Source organism: Oncorhynchus masou, chromosome 6 (genome assembly GCF_036934945.1).
Source record: "Oncorhynchus masou masou isolate Uvic2021 chromosome 6, UVic_Omas_1.1, whole genome shotgun sequence".
Taxonomy (NCBI): domain Eukaryota; kingdom Metazoa; phylum Chordata; class Actinopteri; order Salmoniformes; family Salmonidae; genus Oncorhynchus; species Oncorhynchus masou.
The window spans coordinates 39,334,889-39,351,508 of record NC_088217.1 but is presented as its reverse complement, the minus strand read 5'-3'; the positions used below and the strand labels follow the sequence as shown (position 1 = coordinate 39,351,508).

Genomic DNA, 16,620 nt, shown 5'->3' with positions numbered 1-16,620 from the left:
CAGCAGGAGGGAGAAAGGTGATCAGTCTTTCAGGGCCAGGTACAACCTGTCCAGCGTGCAGGCCTTTAATAGCAGTAAGCAAAAGGTTGTGTGAGCCTGACTGAGGGACTGGAGGGCCGTCTGTGTTCACATACCAGGGGATTTCACTCCCTCCCTCCCTTTTCTCTACACTACCACACTTCCTAAACCACCACCGAGGGGGTTCATCATTCTCACTTTACTACTCAGCTAATTATCATTATCATTACGGGGGATAATTACCATTTCACTGCCTAACACTCATGTAGACTGCTCAACCTGAAGTCGCACAAGGTTATCAATGGTAGCAAAAATGCAGCCTCATCTGCCTAATTATACTGTTTGGGCTTTGTGAGAACTGAATGGGATGTGAAATGTGCTATTATGCTTTGCGTATATTGGTGAGGCTCTTAGATTCGGCAAGTTCCTAAAAATAAATGTGCGGCATGTGGAGCCTGTTAATTAAAAGCTTTGGTTTCCTCTGGAATATAATAAATCAGAAGAAATCCATGTGTTATAAAATACTGGAACGTTCTAAAATATATTGGATGCTGTTCTCTCTCTTGTGTGAGTTTAGCTTTACTGTACTGTAAAATCAGGCCATCCAGATCATTAGCCCAATAGTCTTTTTCCAATTTCTGAAAGGGAAGTCTGACATCACACAGAACGCATGCTGAATAGTAAATACATCTTTGAAAAATAAATTTATACTACCAATCACCAAAAGTGACTTATAGTTAGTAGCTGTCTTGTCAAGGGGAATTACATACATCTTTCACCGGCCTTTTGGAGTTGCAGCTGGCGCCTATCACCTGATGAATGTTGTCTCCATCTGCTCAACACTGGTGCTCCTGGGCTAATAACTAGTGGAAATTCATTAGGCCTGTAGGACCCTCTTTCTGCCCCCCTCCCCGCCCCCCCATTTCTCAGAGAGAAGGCATTGACAGACAGCCTCTCTTGCCTGCCTCTGGAATGGCGTTGGCTGGCCAGAGAGGACCTCATGACAAACAGGAGACATATTCTCTTTGGCCCCAATTACCAGAGGTGTTCTTTTCCACCAGCTAATCCAGCGGATCTAGAGTGGCCCCTCTCACTACCCCAGGAGCTTTTCTTTTTCCAGCCGGGAGGTTGCCCCTCAAAGCCAGGGGGTGGAACTGAAGAAGCATGTGCCTGTTGAGTGGAAGTTGACCCATGAAGTAGTAGCCTGGTGGCTGTGGTAGAGTTGACCAAGTTCCAGTGAACCCAGTGATCTGTTCTCTTCCACGTGGATGGTCACACACTGTTTACTACTACAGCACGTAGCCAAATATGCCCTGGTCTCAAACAGTTGCATTGCCATCTTTAAGAGAGTGGATAATGGAGATGAAAAAATACTACAGTAGCAGTAATTCTAAGACTGAAAATGAAATATAGTTTCATTACTATTAATTGTAATCAAATCTTATTAGGGTTTGAATGAGTACCTCATAAATGGACTCCCATCTCCACCTATGCTGCACCGTTGCTACTGTATATTATTTGTTTGAAGGTACTCTATGACTTGGATGTCGTCTGACCGCCCTCTCTTTCTTCTCCACAGAGACACTGATGGACTCCACCACAGCGACAGCTGAGTTGGGCTGGGCAGTGTATCCCGTGTCAGGGTCCAATGACAACAGCGTGAGTGTAAGCTCATGATCTACATGATACCATAACATTTTCATTTCAGTTGCTTAATTCATTTGATTGCTAATTAACTCATTTTCATGCAGATGCAGCAATACTACAGTGCGCCACATTTTCAGTTAATTTTAGTTAATCACAGATCAACTTGGTTTTGACACCCAACAGCAGAGCTGGGCGATAAATTGCCAGAATTGATGCGATAACAATAAATGGAAAGACAAATTTAAAATAAAATAAATTATCCTTTAAACTATGACTACTACAGTTGAAGTCGGAAGTTTACATACACTTAGGTTGGAGTCATTGAAACTCGTTTTTCAACCACTCCACAAATGTATTGTTAACAAACTATAGTTTTGGCAAGTCGGTTAGGACATCTACTTTGTGCATGACGCAAGCAATTTTTCCAACAATTGTTTAGACAGATTATTTCACTGTATCACAATTCCAGTGGGTCAGAAGTTTACATACACTAAGTTGACTGTTCCTTTAAACAGCTTGGAAAATTACAGAAAATGATGTCATGGCTTTAGAAGCTTCTGATATGCAAATGTACATAATTTAAGTCAATTGGAGGTGTACCTGTGGATGTATTTCAAGGCCTACCTTCAAACTCAGTGCCTCTTTGCTTGACATCATGGGAAAATGAAAAGAAATAAGCCAAGACCTCAGAAAAAAATGGTAAACCTCCACAAGTCTGGTTCATCCTTTGGAGCAATTTCCAAACGCCTGAATGTACCACGTTCATCTGTACAAACAATAGTACGCAAGTATAAACATCATGGGACCACGCAGCTGTCATACCGCTCAGGAAGGAGCGTTCTGTATCCTAGAGTTGAATGTACTTTGGTGCGAAAAGTGCAAATCAATCCCAGAACAACAGCAAAGGACCTTGTGAAGATGCTGGAGGAAACAGGTACAAAAGTATCTATATCCACAGTAAAACGAGTCCTATATCGGCATAACCTGAAAGGCCGCTCAGCAAGGACGAAGCCACTGCTCCAAAACGGCCATAAAAAAGCCAGACTGCGGTTTGCAACTGCACATGGGGACAAAGATCATAAATTGTGGGCAGAACTGAAAAAGTGTGTGCAAGCATGGAGGCCTACAAACCTGACTCAGTTACACCAGCTCTGTCAGGAGGAATGAGCCAAAATTCACCCAACCTTTTGTGGGAAGCTTGTGGAAGGCTACCCGAAACGTTTGACCAAAGTTAAGCAATTTAAAGGCAATGCTACCAAATTCTAATTGAGTGTATGTAAACTTCTGACCCACTTGGAATGTGATTGAAGAAATGAAAGCTGAAATAAATCATTCTCTCTACTATTATTCTGACATTTGACATTCTTAAAATAAAGGGATGTTCCTAACTGACCTAAAACAGGGACTTTTTACTAGGATTAATTGTCAGGAATTGTGAAAAACTGAGTTTAAATGTATTTGGCTAAGGTGTATGCAAACTTCTGACTTCAACTGTATGTGTTATATTAGCTCCAGCAGCGATTGATGCACAGTATTTCCACATGGTGCGCCAAAGCATTTGTTTTATCTAGCCACACTCAAGCCGAGCCCTCTCCTGACCAGCCGAAACCAGAACCTCGGTCTCCTTCACTTCTTCCTCCAGCACAGGATCCAGAATCCTCAGACTGTGTCCAAAACATAGAGAAATATGCTGCATACTTACTTGATGGTGCATTTCACAAAACCACTCCCTATTTTATTCAATTATTTATACTTCTGTGGTTGGTATCAAGGGTGGTTTGAATTATACTCTACCATGCTGTGTGTCTTTAAGCACGAAAAATAAGACAAAAAAAGAGCTTCAACAGTCCACTGGTGCAACTTCAAAGATATTCTGCAATAATTTAGCTCAACATCATCTCCCTCAACCTGAGGGCATGCTCTCTTTCCTGCTAATTTGAGAGAACAAAGAGGCCCGGTGTCTTCCTCTCCCCAGCTCTGGATTCAATCTAAACAGAACCAGCGTTACCATTTCCCCCTTAACGAGGTTGGAAATCTTACAGGCAGTTTGCATCACGTCTCCCATTCATATTGACTACATGTAAGGTTCAGAAAAGCAATCAGAAAAGTATATTTAATGATCTATATTAAATAAGAAGTTGAAACTTCAGACTTGAAAGTCAAACATTTGAAAATGCCAGTGATGAAAAATCTGCCCTGTTTACTTTCATTAATCAGCATCAAAGTTTTAGGCGTTTCGATCCTCACATCAAAGTCAAGTCCCAGGGTGTTATGTATAAGTGTGCCCCTCACTTGTTAGCCTGTCTGAAGTTGCAAGAGAAGACAGCTCTAGACAGTCTAGAGTTGTCTACTCTTGCAGCTTTCGACAGGCTAACAAGTGAGGGGCACACTTCTACATAACACCCTTAGCAGAGTTGCCAACAACTGGATGCATCCGGTTGTCATGGATACAGCTATCTTCAACCTCGCTTCCGTTTCTGCTGAAAAGCATTTGACTTCAGACTAAACATTATGCCATGGCCTGTACACGATTATCCGATTCATTTAACTGTTATTGGAGAGCTAGAGTACCTACCAGGCCCTGATTGATCAGGCAAAGGCCCTATCAGATGCAAATGTTGGGTTTTTATAGGGAAATTATGGAGCTGGATGTGAACACAATCCTTTCTGAAGTCTTGTGGGGCCTAGCTGTCCCCAGTGGACCAGCACAATAGGAACAGGTGTGGTAATTGGAATCGCTCAATATACCAGCCAGAGGTGCTTTACAGTAGCTATTGTCTTACACGCACATGCATGGCTTCACAGTCTTAACTGACAGATCAGTAACGTTCAGCACAGTACCATACCAGCAGTTGGCCTTTCCTTACGCTGTAAGATTCATAAAATATATCCTAACTTGATACATGATAGTCAACTGTACATTATGACCAAAATATCATATCACAATATTTGTTCATTTTTTTGACAGTATGACAATATTTGTATTTTATGTTTTATAGATATGCTCATGTGTAGTTCATGACCCTAGGGTAGCAACTCATAAATGTTAAGGGATTTCAACCATTCTGGTTGTTTTATACTGTTCAATACAACTTCAAACAAACCAATTTTTCTGCATTTTCATACATTTCCTGCACTTTTGTTATAATTTCTACACAGTGCCAAAGCAATGATGCATGACATGAAACAAATAATTAAATTGAGGCCTATTTAAATGGTGAACTGCTGGAATCATGGAAAAATAATGCTTATTCTAATTCTATAGTTGGAATTTAGTGTTCAGCACCTTGAGTACATTGCTGTTTGACATGACAACGAATGCAAAAGTCAGGGAGGAATTATAATTGACAGTATAGGAACCTAAGGATTGGTCAGTGTTTCCAGGGGACCCTAATTTAGATGTTACATTACAGGTTTTCTTACCTCATTTAGCTAGGGAGAGGCTCCATACGACAAGGTTCCCCAACTGGCGGCCCGCGGACCGTTTTATTTGCCCCCCCAAGTAGTTTTTTATACCATTGTTGGACGTAAAAGACTGTAAACACCAGGAAATCAGCTCCAAGTGATTTTAATTTAGGAAATCTGTTCCCAAGTATTCCCCCGCATAATAGAGAGACACAAGATCATATGCAAATGTAAGCAAGATTTGACCATGTCGCTTAATGGTTTAATTCCCCCCTCCTCCCAATATTTAATTAATGGCAATTGAATTGAATACAGTCACATTTATTTCAAATACTTAATTCCTCACTTTCCAGGTATTAACATTGCATAACCTAACATTCCAGTGAAACATCAACAAACCAACTTTTATGACTGTTCTCCAGGTGTGTCCATCTGATCACAGTATGTTCACCCCTTATTATAGGGGCCACATCAGTCCTGTATTACTTTTAAAAAACTGTTAAACTGAAGCAGCATCTGAAACTGCCTCCAGTAACTCCAATAACTGAAATATGTTATAATTAACATTCCATGTAATATTTAGTGAACTTTAACGTGATACTTGCCTCAGACAAGAAGATACATATTTTGTGCACAGCACAGGACAGTGTGAGGAGAGGCTATTTGATCCAAAGCAGAGCAGCCAAGAGGTTAAGTGGTCAGTGTTTTTCCTAAGTGAGAGTTGAGAGGAGTGTGAAAACCAGGCCAGACCTTCAGAGCTGCTGTGGAATAGCACCTTCTAGCCTCTCTTCCACCAACCATCTTTTGCTTTCATCTTCGGTGGACTCATATAAAAAAAGATCTGTGGTCTAAAAACTGTAGTACTATATTTTTATACCAGTATTATTCAGTAGGTAGTAGTTCATGTGATTTTGCGGACATGAATGTGGCATATCGTAGTAACACTGCCGACTAGGGTTAGCTAAAATGGCACAACTACCAGACTATGCCAGTTACTGTTTAATGGAGGGGAACACCTCAACTAGCCCTTAAGACGTTAGTGACAGGCCACCTATTGAGGTGGATCAGCAGTTGAGCAATGCAACAGACCTCTGCAAAAATATTGTTTTATTACAATTGTAACATCCTAAATGTTAGCCAGTTTCTAGGCCCATTAAAGGGAAACCATACAGAAGCCGATAAAGAACAAGCAAGATCCACTAGATCCACCAAAAAAAGTGACAAACAATATTGTACTTATGATAGTAGAAAAAAAACAGTTACCCACTGCATTTACATAAACAGTATATTTTAGAAATACAAATTACTTTACTTAAAGACAGTCACCTTATATGTGGGTGCAGCCAATAAAACATACAGTCCTCTCCAAACAAACCAACAGTGGCTTTACATAATGAACATCTTGAATATTCACACATGAATAAACTGACAAATGGTCAAACTCAACAAATACCATTCAGAACAAATAACCACACCCCAAACAATTTTATAAGACAGCATGGTCACAAAATGGTTGTTCACAAAAATAAACCAACAGCAACAACACACAGAACCACCTGAACATGACCAAGAGGTGATTTTATACATTGCCTGCATGTCCTCCACTAATAAGGGTGCCCAGGGAAACACTAACCAAAACGATGGTTCCTAGCCTGTCACAATATTCTTCATTTACAAGATTGTAACTGATTGGGGAAAAGGGGATACCTAGTCAGTTGTACAACTGAATGCCTTCAACTGAAAGGTGCCTTCTGTATTTAACCCAACCTCTGAATCAGAGAGGTGCAGGGGGCTGCGTTAATCGATATCCACGTCTTCGGCACTCAGGGGCAGAACAACAGATTTTTACCTTGTCAGCTCGGGGATTCGGTCCAGCAACCTTTTTGTTACTGGCTCAACATTCTAACCACTAGGCTACCTGGCGCCCCTCGATTGAGGTTTACGTGAGGCCCATCTACTGTGGGACTCAAGTTAAAGAGCAGAGATGCAGAAATACAGTTCAGTTTAAGTCTTTATAGATGTAATGGAGATGCATGGCAGGGAATGATTGTCAGTTGTTTACATGGGGCTTGTCCCAAGTTGAGACGTGGTTGGCTTTGTATGGAGTATGGTTGATCTAAAATGAGACAAATGTGCAAATAACATGCAATTACAGCAATGAACATACATTAATTGGCAATGGCAATAATTAATGACAATGGCCACAGGTAGCCTAGTGGTTAGAGCGTTGTACTAGTTACCGAAAGGTTGCAAGATCGAATCCCGAGCTAAGGTAAAAATCTGTCATTCTGCCCCTGAACAAGGCAGTTAACCCACTGTTCCTAGGCTGTCATTGAAAATAAGAATTTGTTCATAACTGACTTGCCTAGTTAAATAAAGGTAAAATAAAAAACATGTTGTGCATAAATATAGCAGCAACAATGAATTGCCAGAAAGAGGGTGCAATAGCATGCGGCATGGTAGGCAGCAGCTATACTATAGCAGGCTAATTTGGAAATGGCTACATGTATGGCAAACAAATAAATATAAAGCTAACAAAATTAACAAGCATAGCCTTAAAGCATTCCTCGTTTGCATAAGCCAATGCATCAAAGGGCAACACTTATTAACATTTGGCCATGGACACTGCAAGTACCAAATAGAACAACTCATTATACTCAAAATGGCTGTTTGACTGAGCCGTTAACATTTCGCAGACAATATCAACTGCACAAAACAAACAATTTTGAGAGAGTCCTCTTTAATAAGATAAAAAGCTTGTTCTCAATTTTCAATGTCGCATACTGGTGGTTGTTGTTTGTCCTGCCCAACTACTCAGTTCGAGGAGGCACCCTCGAACCTGCCTGCATAAATACCCTGCCATAGAGTTATATATAGGGCACCACTGCCAGGCGTGCCCTCCATCCTCCCGTGACCATAGACATTGGTAGAGGGCACACCAGCCACAGTGATGTTGAAAGTACAACTTCCACATCACCGAGCAGGAAATTCTGTACAATCATTAAAAACCAACTGGCAGTTCCTTTTGGCTTTACTAGTATGAATCAACAATCATCAGACAACCATTAATAAAAACCCAGATAGTGGCTTGCTCTACTCAGACAATCATATAAACCTAGGAGTCCTAAATGCACTGAGAAGGATGGTCCTCCCCTTCCTCCTCTGAGGAGCTCAACTGTTGACCCAACTCAATAGGTGGCCTGTCATGAACCTGTGTGTCTTATGTTCTGGTTGAGGTGTTCCCCTGATTGAACAGTAACTGCCATTGTCTGTTAGTTGTGCCATTTTAGCGAACCCGAGTCAGCAGGTGCTATTGCAATTTACTACAGTCATGTCTGAAAAACCACGACAGTAAATAGTACAGTATACTACTCATGTTCACAAAAGATCTACAGTGATTACTACAGTATACTAATCAAAAACACAACAGTGAATACTATAGTATATTACAGTCATCTGCATAATCACTACAGTCAATACTACAGTAAAGTCTGTAATAACACTACAGTGAATACTGTAGTGTATACATTCATTTTAGATCATATACAGTATAATATAGTATTTCATGTGGGTTAGCTTTAAATGTGTAACATGTTTTATGTTTGAACTAGGACCACAATGGAATAAATGTTTTACTTTGTTGTTCTTGAAAAAGTTCTAAATGCATTGTATCCACATTTGTGGTTGTGTTGTGTTTTTAAATAGCAAAATACAAATCAATCAGGGGATACTATAGTGTGGAGTATAATATTCCACAATATACTACAACATTCCATAGCCCTCAAACTCAACTCAGGTTCCACTGCTTTTTTGCATTGTTCCCCTGTAATCAGGGACTGATTTAGACCTGGTGGATGCAATTCATTATCAGGTAAAACAGAAAACCAGCAGGCTCCAAACCTCGTAGGGTAAGAGTTGAATACCCCTGTTCTATAGTAAGAGCTACACGATATAGCGGAAACCTCAGAGGAAATCCTTGGCATGAGCTCCCCATATCAAAACAGCATTTACAAACCTAGCAGCTAGCAGTCCAATCGATCGAAAAGTTCTAAAGTAAGCACTGTATTATTGAGGGATAGTGTGCAGTATACTACAAAATACACAAAAGTATGTGGACACCCCTTCAATTTAGTGGATTTGGCTATTTCAGCCATGCCCGTTGCTGACAGATATATAAAATCGAACACACAGCCATCCATAGACAAACATTGGCAGTAGAATGGCCTTAACGAAGGGCTCAGTGAGTTTCAAAGTGGCACCGTCATAGCATGCCATCTTTCCAACAACAAGTTTGTCAAATTTCTGCCCTGCTAGAGCTGCCCCGGTCAAATGTAAGTGCTGTTGTTGTAAAGTGGAAATGTCTAGGAGCAACAACGGCTCTGCCGCGAAGTGGTAGGCCACACAAGCTCACAGAACGGGACCGCCAAGTGCTGAAGCACGTAGCGTGTAAAAATAATCTGTCCTCGGTTGCAACACTCACTACCGAGTTCAGAACTGCCTCTGGAAGCAACGTCAGAATAAGATCTGTTTGTCGGGAGCTTCATGAAATGGGTTTCCATGGCCGAGCAGCCGCACACGAGCCTAAGATCACTATGCATGATGTCAAGTTTCGGTTAGAGATGTGTAAAGCTTGCTGCCATTGGACTCTGGAGCAGTGGAAATACGTTCTCTGGAGTGATGAATCACGCTTCACAATTTGGCAGTCCGACGAACAAATCTGTGTTTGGCAGATGCCAGAAGTACACCGCCTGGCCCAATTCATAGTGCCAACTGTAAAGTTTGTTGGAGGAGGAATAATTGTCTGGGGCTGTTTCTCATGGTTCGGGCTAGGCCCTGATCTCAACACCATCGAACATATTTGGAATGAATTGGAACGCCGACTGCAAGCCAGGCCTAATCGGCCAACATCAGTGCACGACCTCACTAATGCTCTTGCGGCTGAATAGAAGCAAGTCCCCGCAGCAATATTCCAAAATATAGCTGGAAAGCCTTCCCAGAAGAGTGGAGGCTGTTATAGCAGCAAAGGGGGGACCAACTCCATATCAATGCCAATTATTTTGGAATGAGATATTCGACGAGCAGGTGTCAACATACTATTGGTATATAGTGTATTATATTAAGCAGTACACGATCAAGGGATACTACAGTGCGTAGTATAGAATTTTACAGTATATTACAGAATTCTATAGTAAGCACTAAACAATCGAGGGATACTATAGTCTGTAGTATAGTATTTGCCATTATACTACAAAATGCTAAAGTAAACACTACATGAGCAAAGGATACTACAGTGTGTAATATAGTATTCACAGTATGCTACAACATTCTAAAGTAAGTACTACACATGTTCAAGGGTTTGTACCTTGTGTTGTATAGTATTCTACAGTACACTACAACAGTCTATAGTAAGCACTATACGGTGAAGGGATACTACAGTGTAGAATATAGGATTCTACAATGTACCACAGTTTACTACAGAATTCTATAGTAAGTACTATAGTATTCTATAGTAAACTGTAGTATTTGTTTTATGTGGGGAACATAATCTGCAGGCAGTTGCAAATGAATGTAGTCAATGCACTAAAAACACCCAGACATTCTGTGGAGAGGATGTTGAGGTCTTCCATATATTAAGGGCTAATGTTGTGGCCTGTAAGCACCAGTAAGGAAATGCACCAGTAAGGAAATGTTCTGTGTGACTTCAGGACATAGAACCGGATAGTAGAGGTAAAAGCATGTGTAGGCCACAGCACATTATAGCCCTGGGTGTAGTACTTTAATTTAGTATGCTGCTTTAGCAATGACAAATGTATTTCATTTTATGCCAACTTGTGACATGATTCAGATTGATAAGACATTATGATGTAAGGTTGAGTCATTTGGCACAAGTTGAAATCTACCTCGAAGAGACGATTGAGGGATGATCTATAGATCAAATCAAATCAAATGTATTTATATAGCCCTTCGTACATCAGCTGATATCTCAAAGTGCTGTACAGAAAACCAGCCTAAAACCCCAAACAACAAGCAATGCAGGTGTTGAAGCACATATAGATCTGTACGTTCTCTATAGTCGGCTATAATGAACTCAGTGACTGGGGAATATGGAAGTCTTATACAAAATGAATTATTCCATATTCATGTCAGTTCACAACGTTTTAGAGCAATATCCGCTGAAGTTCTCAGGGAAGGTACTTAGGCTACTAATATCAAATCTTGAATACCAAACACCACATAAGGCTGTGCATAATTAGTGTCACAGCAATTTAGCTAAACCTTTTGTATTGCTACCTACAATACGTTCCGCGATGAGACGATGACCCAAAGATGGGTCTGAGTCAATCACAAGTGCATTTGCAGGTTTTGATTGGTTATGAAAGAGCCTGGTCATAACTTTGCATATAGCCATTTCTTTCCCCTAAATGGTAATTTGTTAGAGCATTGTAGTGTATGGAACTCATTATAGAATAGAGTGACCCCTCATTTAGTATGACTGTCAATTAAAGTGGGTCTGTAAAACTTTATTCACGTTTTTTTCGGATCTCTTCATCATGGACGAAAGCATCTTTGTGTGGTTTTATGTGAGCACTGCACTGACAATCGCAGGTTGGGAACTTGGTATATATTCTGTTGTCTTGTTGTTTTACACCAAAGGAGAAATGTGAACACAATCCTCATGTAGATTGGTGGAGGCAGGTTAAAGAGGCAATAGGACACGTGTTTGTCTAACTTCACATGTTGTACATTACGAGTAAACAGTGGTCGTTGAAGTTGACTGCATCAGACAGTTCCACTTATGTCTCTCCGTGTGTCCCTCTCTCTGTCCTCCATGTGGCTGGGATTCCTGCAGTACTTGGCCTGTTTTGTTCCCCTCTTTGTAACTCAATGTAGAGACTGGGTGTCATTTGTCCCCTGTCCCCTTAGGGCAGAGCACTCTTACTCTGACAGATTTCCCACAACTGTAAATTGGACAACTCAGCCCCAAGAGATTTCCATCGGCTTCTTTCTCCTTTGTGTGAATTATTGATTTACTTGTATCGGTGACGGAGTGCTGGAATGTTTGGTGTGTGTAGCTGTTCTCTGATTCTCCAGCCACCCCAGGTTGATCCTCACACTGTAATGACAAGACGTGAGAACTGAAGTACACATTTCATGTTGTGTCATACGTGCCAGGGTAGCCTAGTGGTTAGAGTGGTGGACTAGCAACCGCAAGGTTGCAAGTTCAAATCCCTGAGCTGCCAATCTGTCGTTCTGCCGCTGAACAGGCAGTTAACCCACTGTTCCTAGGCTGTCATTGAAAATAAGAATTTGTTCTTAACTGACTTGCCTAGTAAAATAAAGGTAAAAATAAAAATAAATACATGCCACTGTGGCCTTTGAATGATTTAAAATGTCTCAGGAGGAAACTCCAGCTCACCCTGCCAGCCGATTCCACCACAGGAAGGAGGTTCAGTTAGACACAGAAGTCCATCCTAGAGACCAGATAGGCTCTATTTCTGATAGTTGCAAAAGCTGCCTTTTGGGAATAGTTTCTGCTTTGGAGACAGTGTCCTCTATGACTCTGACATTGTGTTCCGCTTGGCTTTACAGATAAAGCAGAGACACATTGTCAGGGAGACTTATAGATTGCAGGTCAACTGAATGTTCACTCCTTCCTGGAGTGGCTGGCAGCCATGCGAGGTATTGATCGTGAACCTCTTTCTCAGAGACCATTATGCTCTATCACTTCATACAGCTACAGTAAGCGGCTGGTGGGTGGCAGTCGCTATTGTGTACTTTCCCAAACTCCATACTCAGTAGAACTTGAAATCAAAGTTTATTTGTGGCGTACACAGTCTAGCAGATGTTAAGGCGGGTGCAGTGAAATGCTTATATACTGTACTTCATAGCTTATACAGACCACATTCATGGAATTATAAGGCCATTTATCTTTAATTGAAAGGTCATATATCAACACAATTTAGCTGTTGAGATCTACTGGAAGTGTCACCATGCAGCATAATACACATGGGATAGGAATGTGAGTCAAGAGGATAAGTGGTGTTCAAACTCATTCATTTAGCTGTAATTAGAAGACTATTGACAATTGCCTCACCCACTGTACATCCCGTTCCCACTCAGTAGATCGGTGCAGCAGGGTGCACAGTGCTCTGCACCGCTAGCGCCCTGATGGCTGTCTTTATATTTGGGTACGACCCTCAAAGACATAGCTGCGACCCCGGACACTTTGGCGCCACACTCATGATGGTCCTCTTTATGTTTGGGTGCCAACCTCTGAGCCGATGACACCCCATTAGAATGTGAACACAGAACATTGAGGTTGTTCATGTTGTTGATTGCAAGCACTCACTTGTTCTGTCTCAGTCTGTGAGCTCTTTATGTCCATAGATCAGCCACGGGAAACTGGCCCGTCTTTTGTAGGCCCAGGATCAGTTTCCCAAAAATAAATAAACAAATATTTTACTGTTGAGGGTTAGCATGATAAAACATATAATGTGCAATTTGGAAATTTGTTTGTGCATCGGCAGTTTTTTCTTGTTATGTCAGTCACTGGCAGTCACTAAATTAGACCATTTCAGCTAACATTTTTTAGAATCGGCCAGCTATCTAAACTTGTAGTAATCATGGTCGAACACAATTTTGCTTAGGGCCCCCAAGAATGTATTTGATTGTTGAACACATTGTACAGTAGGGCTGGGACGATACCAATATCGCATAATTCTTTTCCATGGCAAAATTAAAACATGACTCTTTGGTCTTTTAAAAACATGCTTTATGTAAAAAATACTGTGTGCTACGGCTTTGAAAATAAATCAATGTGACTCTGGATGACAACATAATGGTTTGTTTCCAACATTATGCTGTTTTCCTAAAGAAGTTAAATCGACCTTCGTGTTTTGTTTCTTTGCCATGATAGTAACGGACTAACGAGTATCGCAATACTGGTATCATCCCTGTACAGTATCTTCTGCTTTATAGCATCCTGCTACATAGCCTACATCTAATCAAGATACTCTACATGGTGGTCATGATGGATACCCCACTCAATAGATCTGGACTCACATGTGCCCTGGAGTGGAAAAAAACAATCTCAAAGGAGAGAGAGTTAGTGTTGTAATTCTCAGCTTCCACCACCAACTCCACCACCTTACCTAACACCTGACTGCCCTGCAGCCGCATTCCCACTCTTGTACTGGGGGGAAAGCTGTGAAAATGAAGACATTTCGTCTTATTTTACACTCAGCACTTGATTGCTGGCATCTTGTTATGTCCCATTTGCTTCCCTCCACTGGCTCATATGAAAGCAGGGCAGCAAAGCTGTGACAGGACTTACAGGGGCCCTCCATCAAAACACATTTGTTTGGTTCTTTTTCGCCTGGCCATACCCCACCTCCCTTCCCCTTTCTCCCTTCGCCTAGTCTATCTCTCATTAGTGGCTACCCCCCCACTCTCAACCCCAGTTCACTTTATTTAAGTTTGATGGGCTGATGCTTGAGACTAAGAACAAGAGGACGTCACACTCTGTCTTTTCCTGTTTAATCGGTCCACGACCTCTGTCTGAAAAGAGCGTCAATCTATGAAGGGAGGTGGAAAGGTCAATGGCTGCCCGTGACCCTGGATGGCTGTGTCCATTTGGATGGGTGGAGAAATGGGCCAACCAACAGATTTACCCCAGGAAATCTCTATCCCATCAATCAACAGTAACATTCATACACTTGTTAATATTAACATTCTAACACTTATTCATGTGTTGCTTTAATTGCACATTAATGGACCATATCTATTGCATTCTGTGAATGATAAAGGATTTGTAGATGCGTGTCCTCAAAATGAAGACATATAGCTACCATCTGGTTAAATCCCATCCAAGGACTCTTTAATCATTGTCTACAAACACAATCTTAATTGTTTTGAGTTTAGTGCCAATCTTACAAGTTTTAATCATACTTGTCTCCTTCAAATCCCTCCAGTTACTAACATCTAACAACTGTTATTAATGAACTGTACATATTTGGCATGATGTCTGTCTGTAGAGAATAATTGGGACACGGGAATAAAGCAGAAAAGCTCTAATTAGTCTGAGTGTTTGATAGAACGTGGGTCTTAAACATGAGGGCTGACTGTCTCCTCCTCACCCGTCAAACCTCTGTCAAAATCCTTGTTAAGTGGGCACTAATTTGTGAAATTATATCAGCTGTGAAGTGGAGAGTGAAGAGGGGGTGAGAGAGTTAGGGTTGAGGCAGCACGGGTGCGGCTGACTGGTGTGAAAAGACATTGGGTTAAGAAAAGGCTTTCCTCAGATGAACTGTTGAGGTCAAGGTCATGGTGGTTGGAGTCCTTGGAGTAACAGCAGATGTTGCATATAGACGCACTACTAGTAAAATAAACTCAGCAAAAAAAGAAATGTCTTCTCACTGTCAACTGCATTACATTTCAGTGTGTAAATATGTGTAAATATGTATATGAACATAACAAGATTCAACAACTGAGACATAAACTGAACAAGTTCCACAGACACGTGTCTAACATAAATGGAATAATGTGTCCCTGAACAAAGGGGGGGGGGGTTCAAAATCAAAAGTAACAGTCTCTGGTGTGGCCACCAGCTGCATTAAGTACTGCAGTTCATCTCCTCCTCATGGACTGCACCAGATTTGCCAGTTCTTGCTGTGAGATGTTACCCCACTTTTCCACCAGGGCACCTGCAAGTTCCCGAACATTTCTGAGGGGAATGGCCCAAGCCCTCACAATCCGATCCAACAGGTCTCAGACGTGCTTAATGGGATTGAGATCCGGGCTCTTCGCTGGCCATGGCAGAACACTGACATTCCTGTCTTGCAGGAAATCACGCACAGAACGAGCGCTATGGCTGGTGGCATTGTCATGCTGGAGGGTCATTCCAGGATGAGCCTGCAGGAAGGGTACCACATGGTACCACAACGTTGAGATTGCCTGCAATGACAACAAGCTCAGTCCGATGAAGCTGTGACACACCGCCCCAGACCATGACGGACCCTCCACCTCCAAATCGATCCCGCTCCAGAGTACAGACCTCGGTGTAATGCTCATTCCTTCGACGATAAACGCAAATCCGACCATCACCCCTGCTGAGACAAAACCGTGACTCATCAGTGAAGAGCACTTTTTGCCAGTCCTGTCTTGTCCAGCGATGGTGGATTTATGCCCATAGGCAACGTTGTTGCCAGTGATGTCTGATGAGGACCTGCCTTACAACAGGCCTACAAGACCTCGGTCCAGCCTCTCTCAGCCTATTGCGGACAGTCTGAGCACTGATGAAGGGATTGTGCGTACCTGGTATAACTCGGGCAGTTGTTGTTTCCATCCAGTAACTGTCCCGCAGTTGTGATGTTCGGATTTACGGATCCTGTGCGGGTGTTGTTAGACGTTGTCTGCCACTGCGAGGACGATCACCTGGCCGTCCTGTCTCCCTGTCTCACAGTACGAATATTGCAATTTATTGCCCTGGCCACATCTGCAGTCCTCATGCTTCCTTGCAGCATGCTTAAGACACGTTCACGCAGATGAGCA

General features: G+C 41.8%; 1 protein-coding gene across 4 annotated transcripts in view; it reads left to right on the top strand.

Annotated features, from left to right (window-relative positions):
- Positions 1 to 16,620, top strand: part of LOC135542039 (ephrin type-B receptor 2) — a 156,165-nt gene that overhangs the window by 56,295 nt on the left and 83,250 nt on the right. For 3 of the 4 annotated variants that reach the window (XM_064968626.1, XM_064968624.1, XM_064968627.1), the window contains exon 2: positions 1,598 to 1,683. In XM_064968626.1, the coding sequence (XP_064824698.1) occupies positions 1,598 to 1,683 (86 nt within the window). The remainder of the gene's footprint in view (positions 1 to 1,597; positions 1,684 to 16,620) is intronic. The other variant, XM_064968625.1, reaches the window with a different exon arrangement.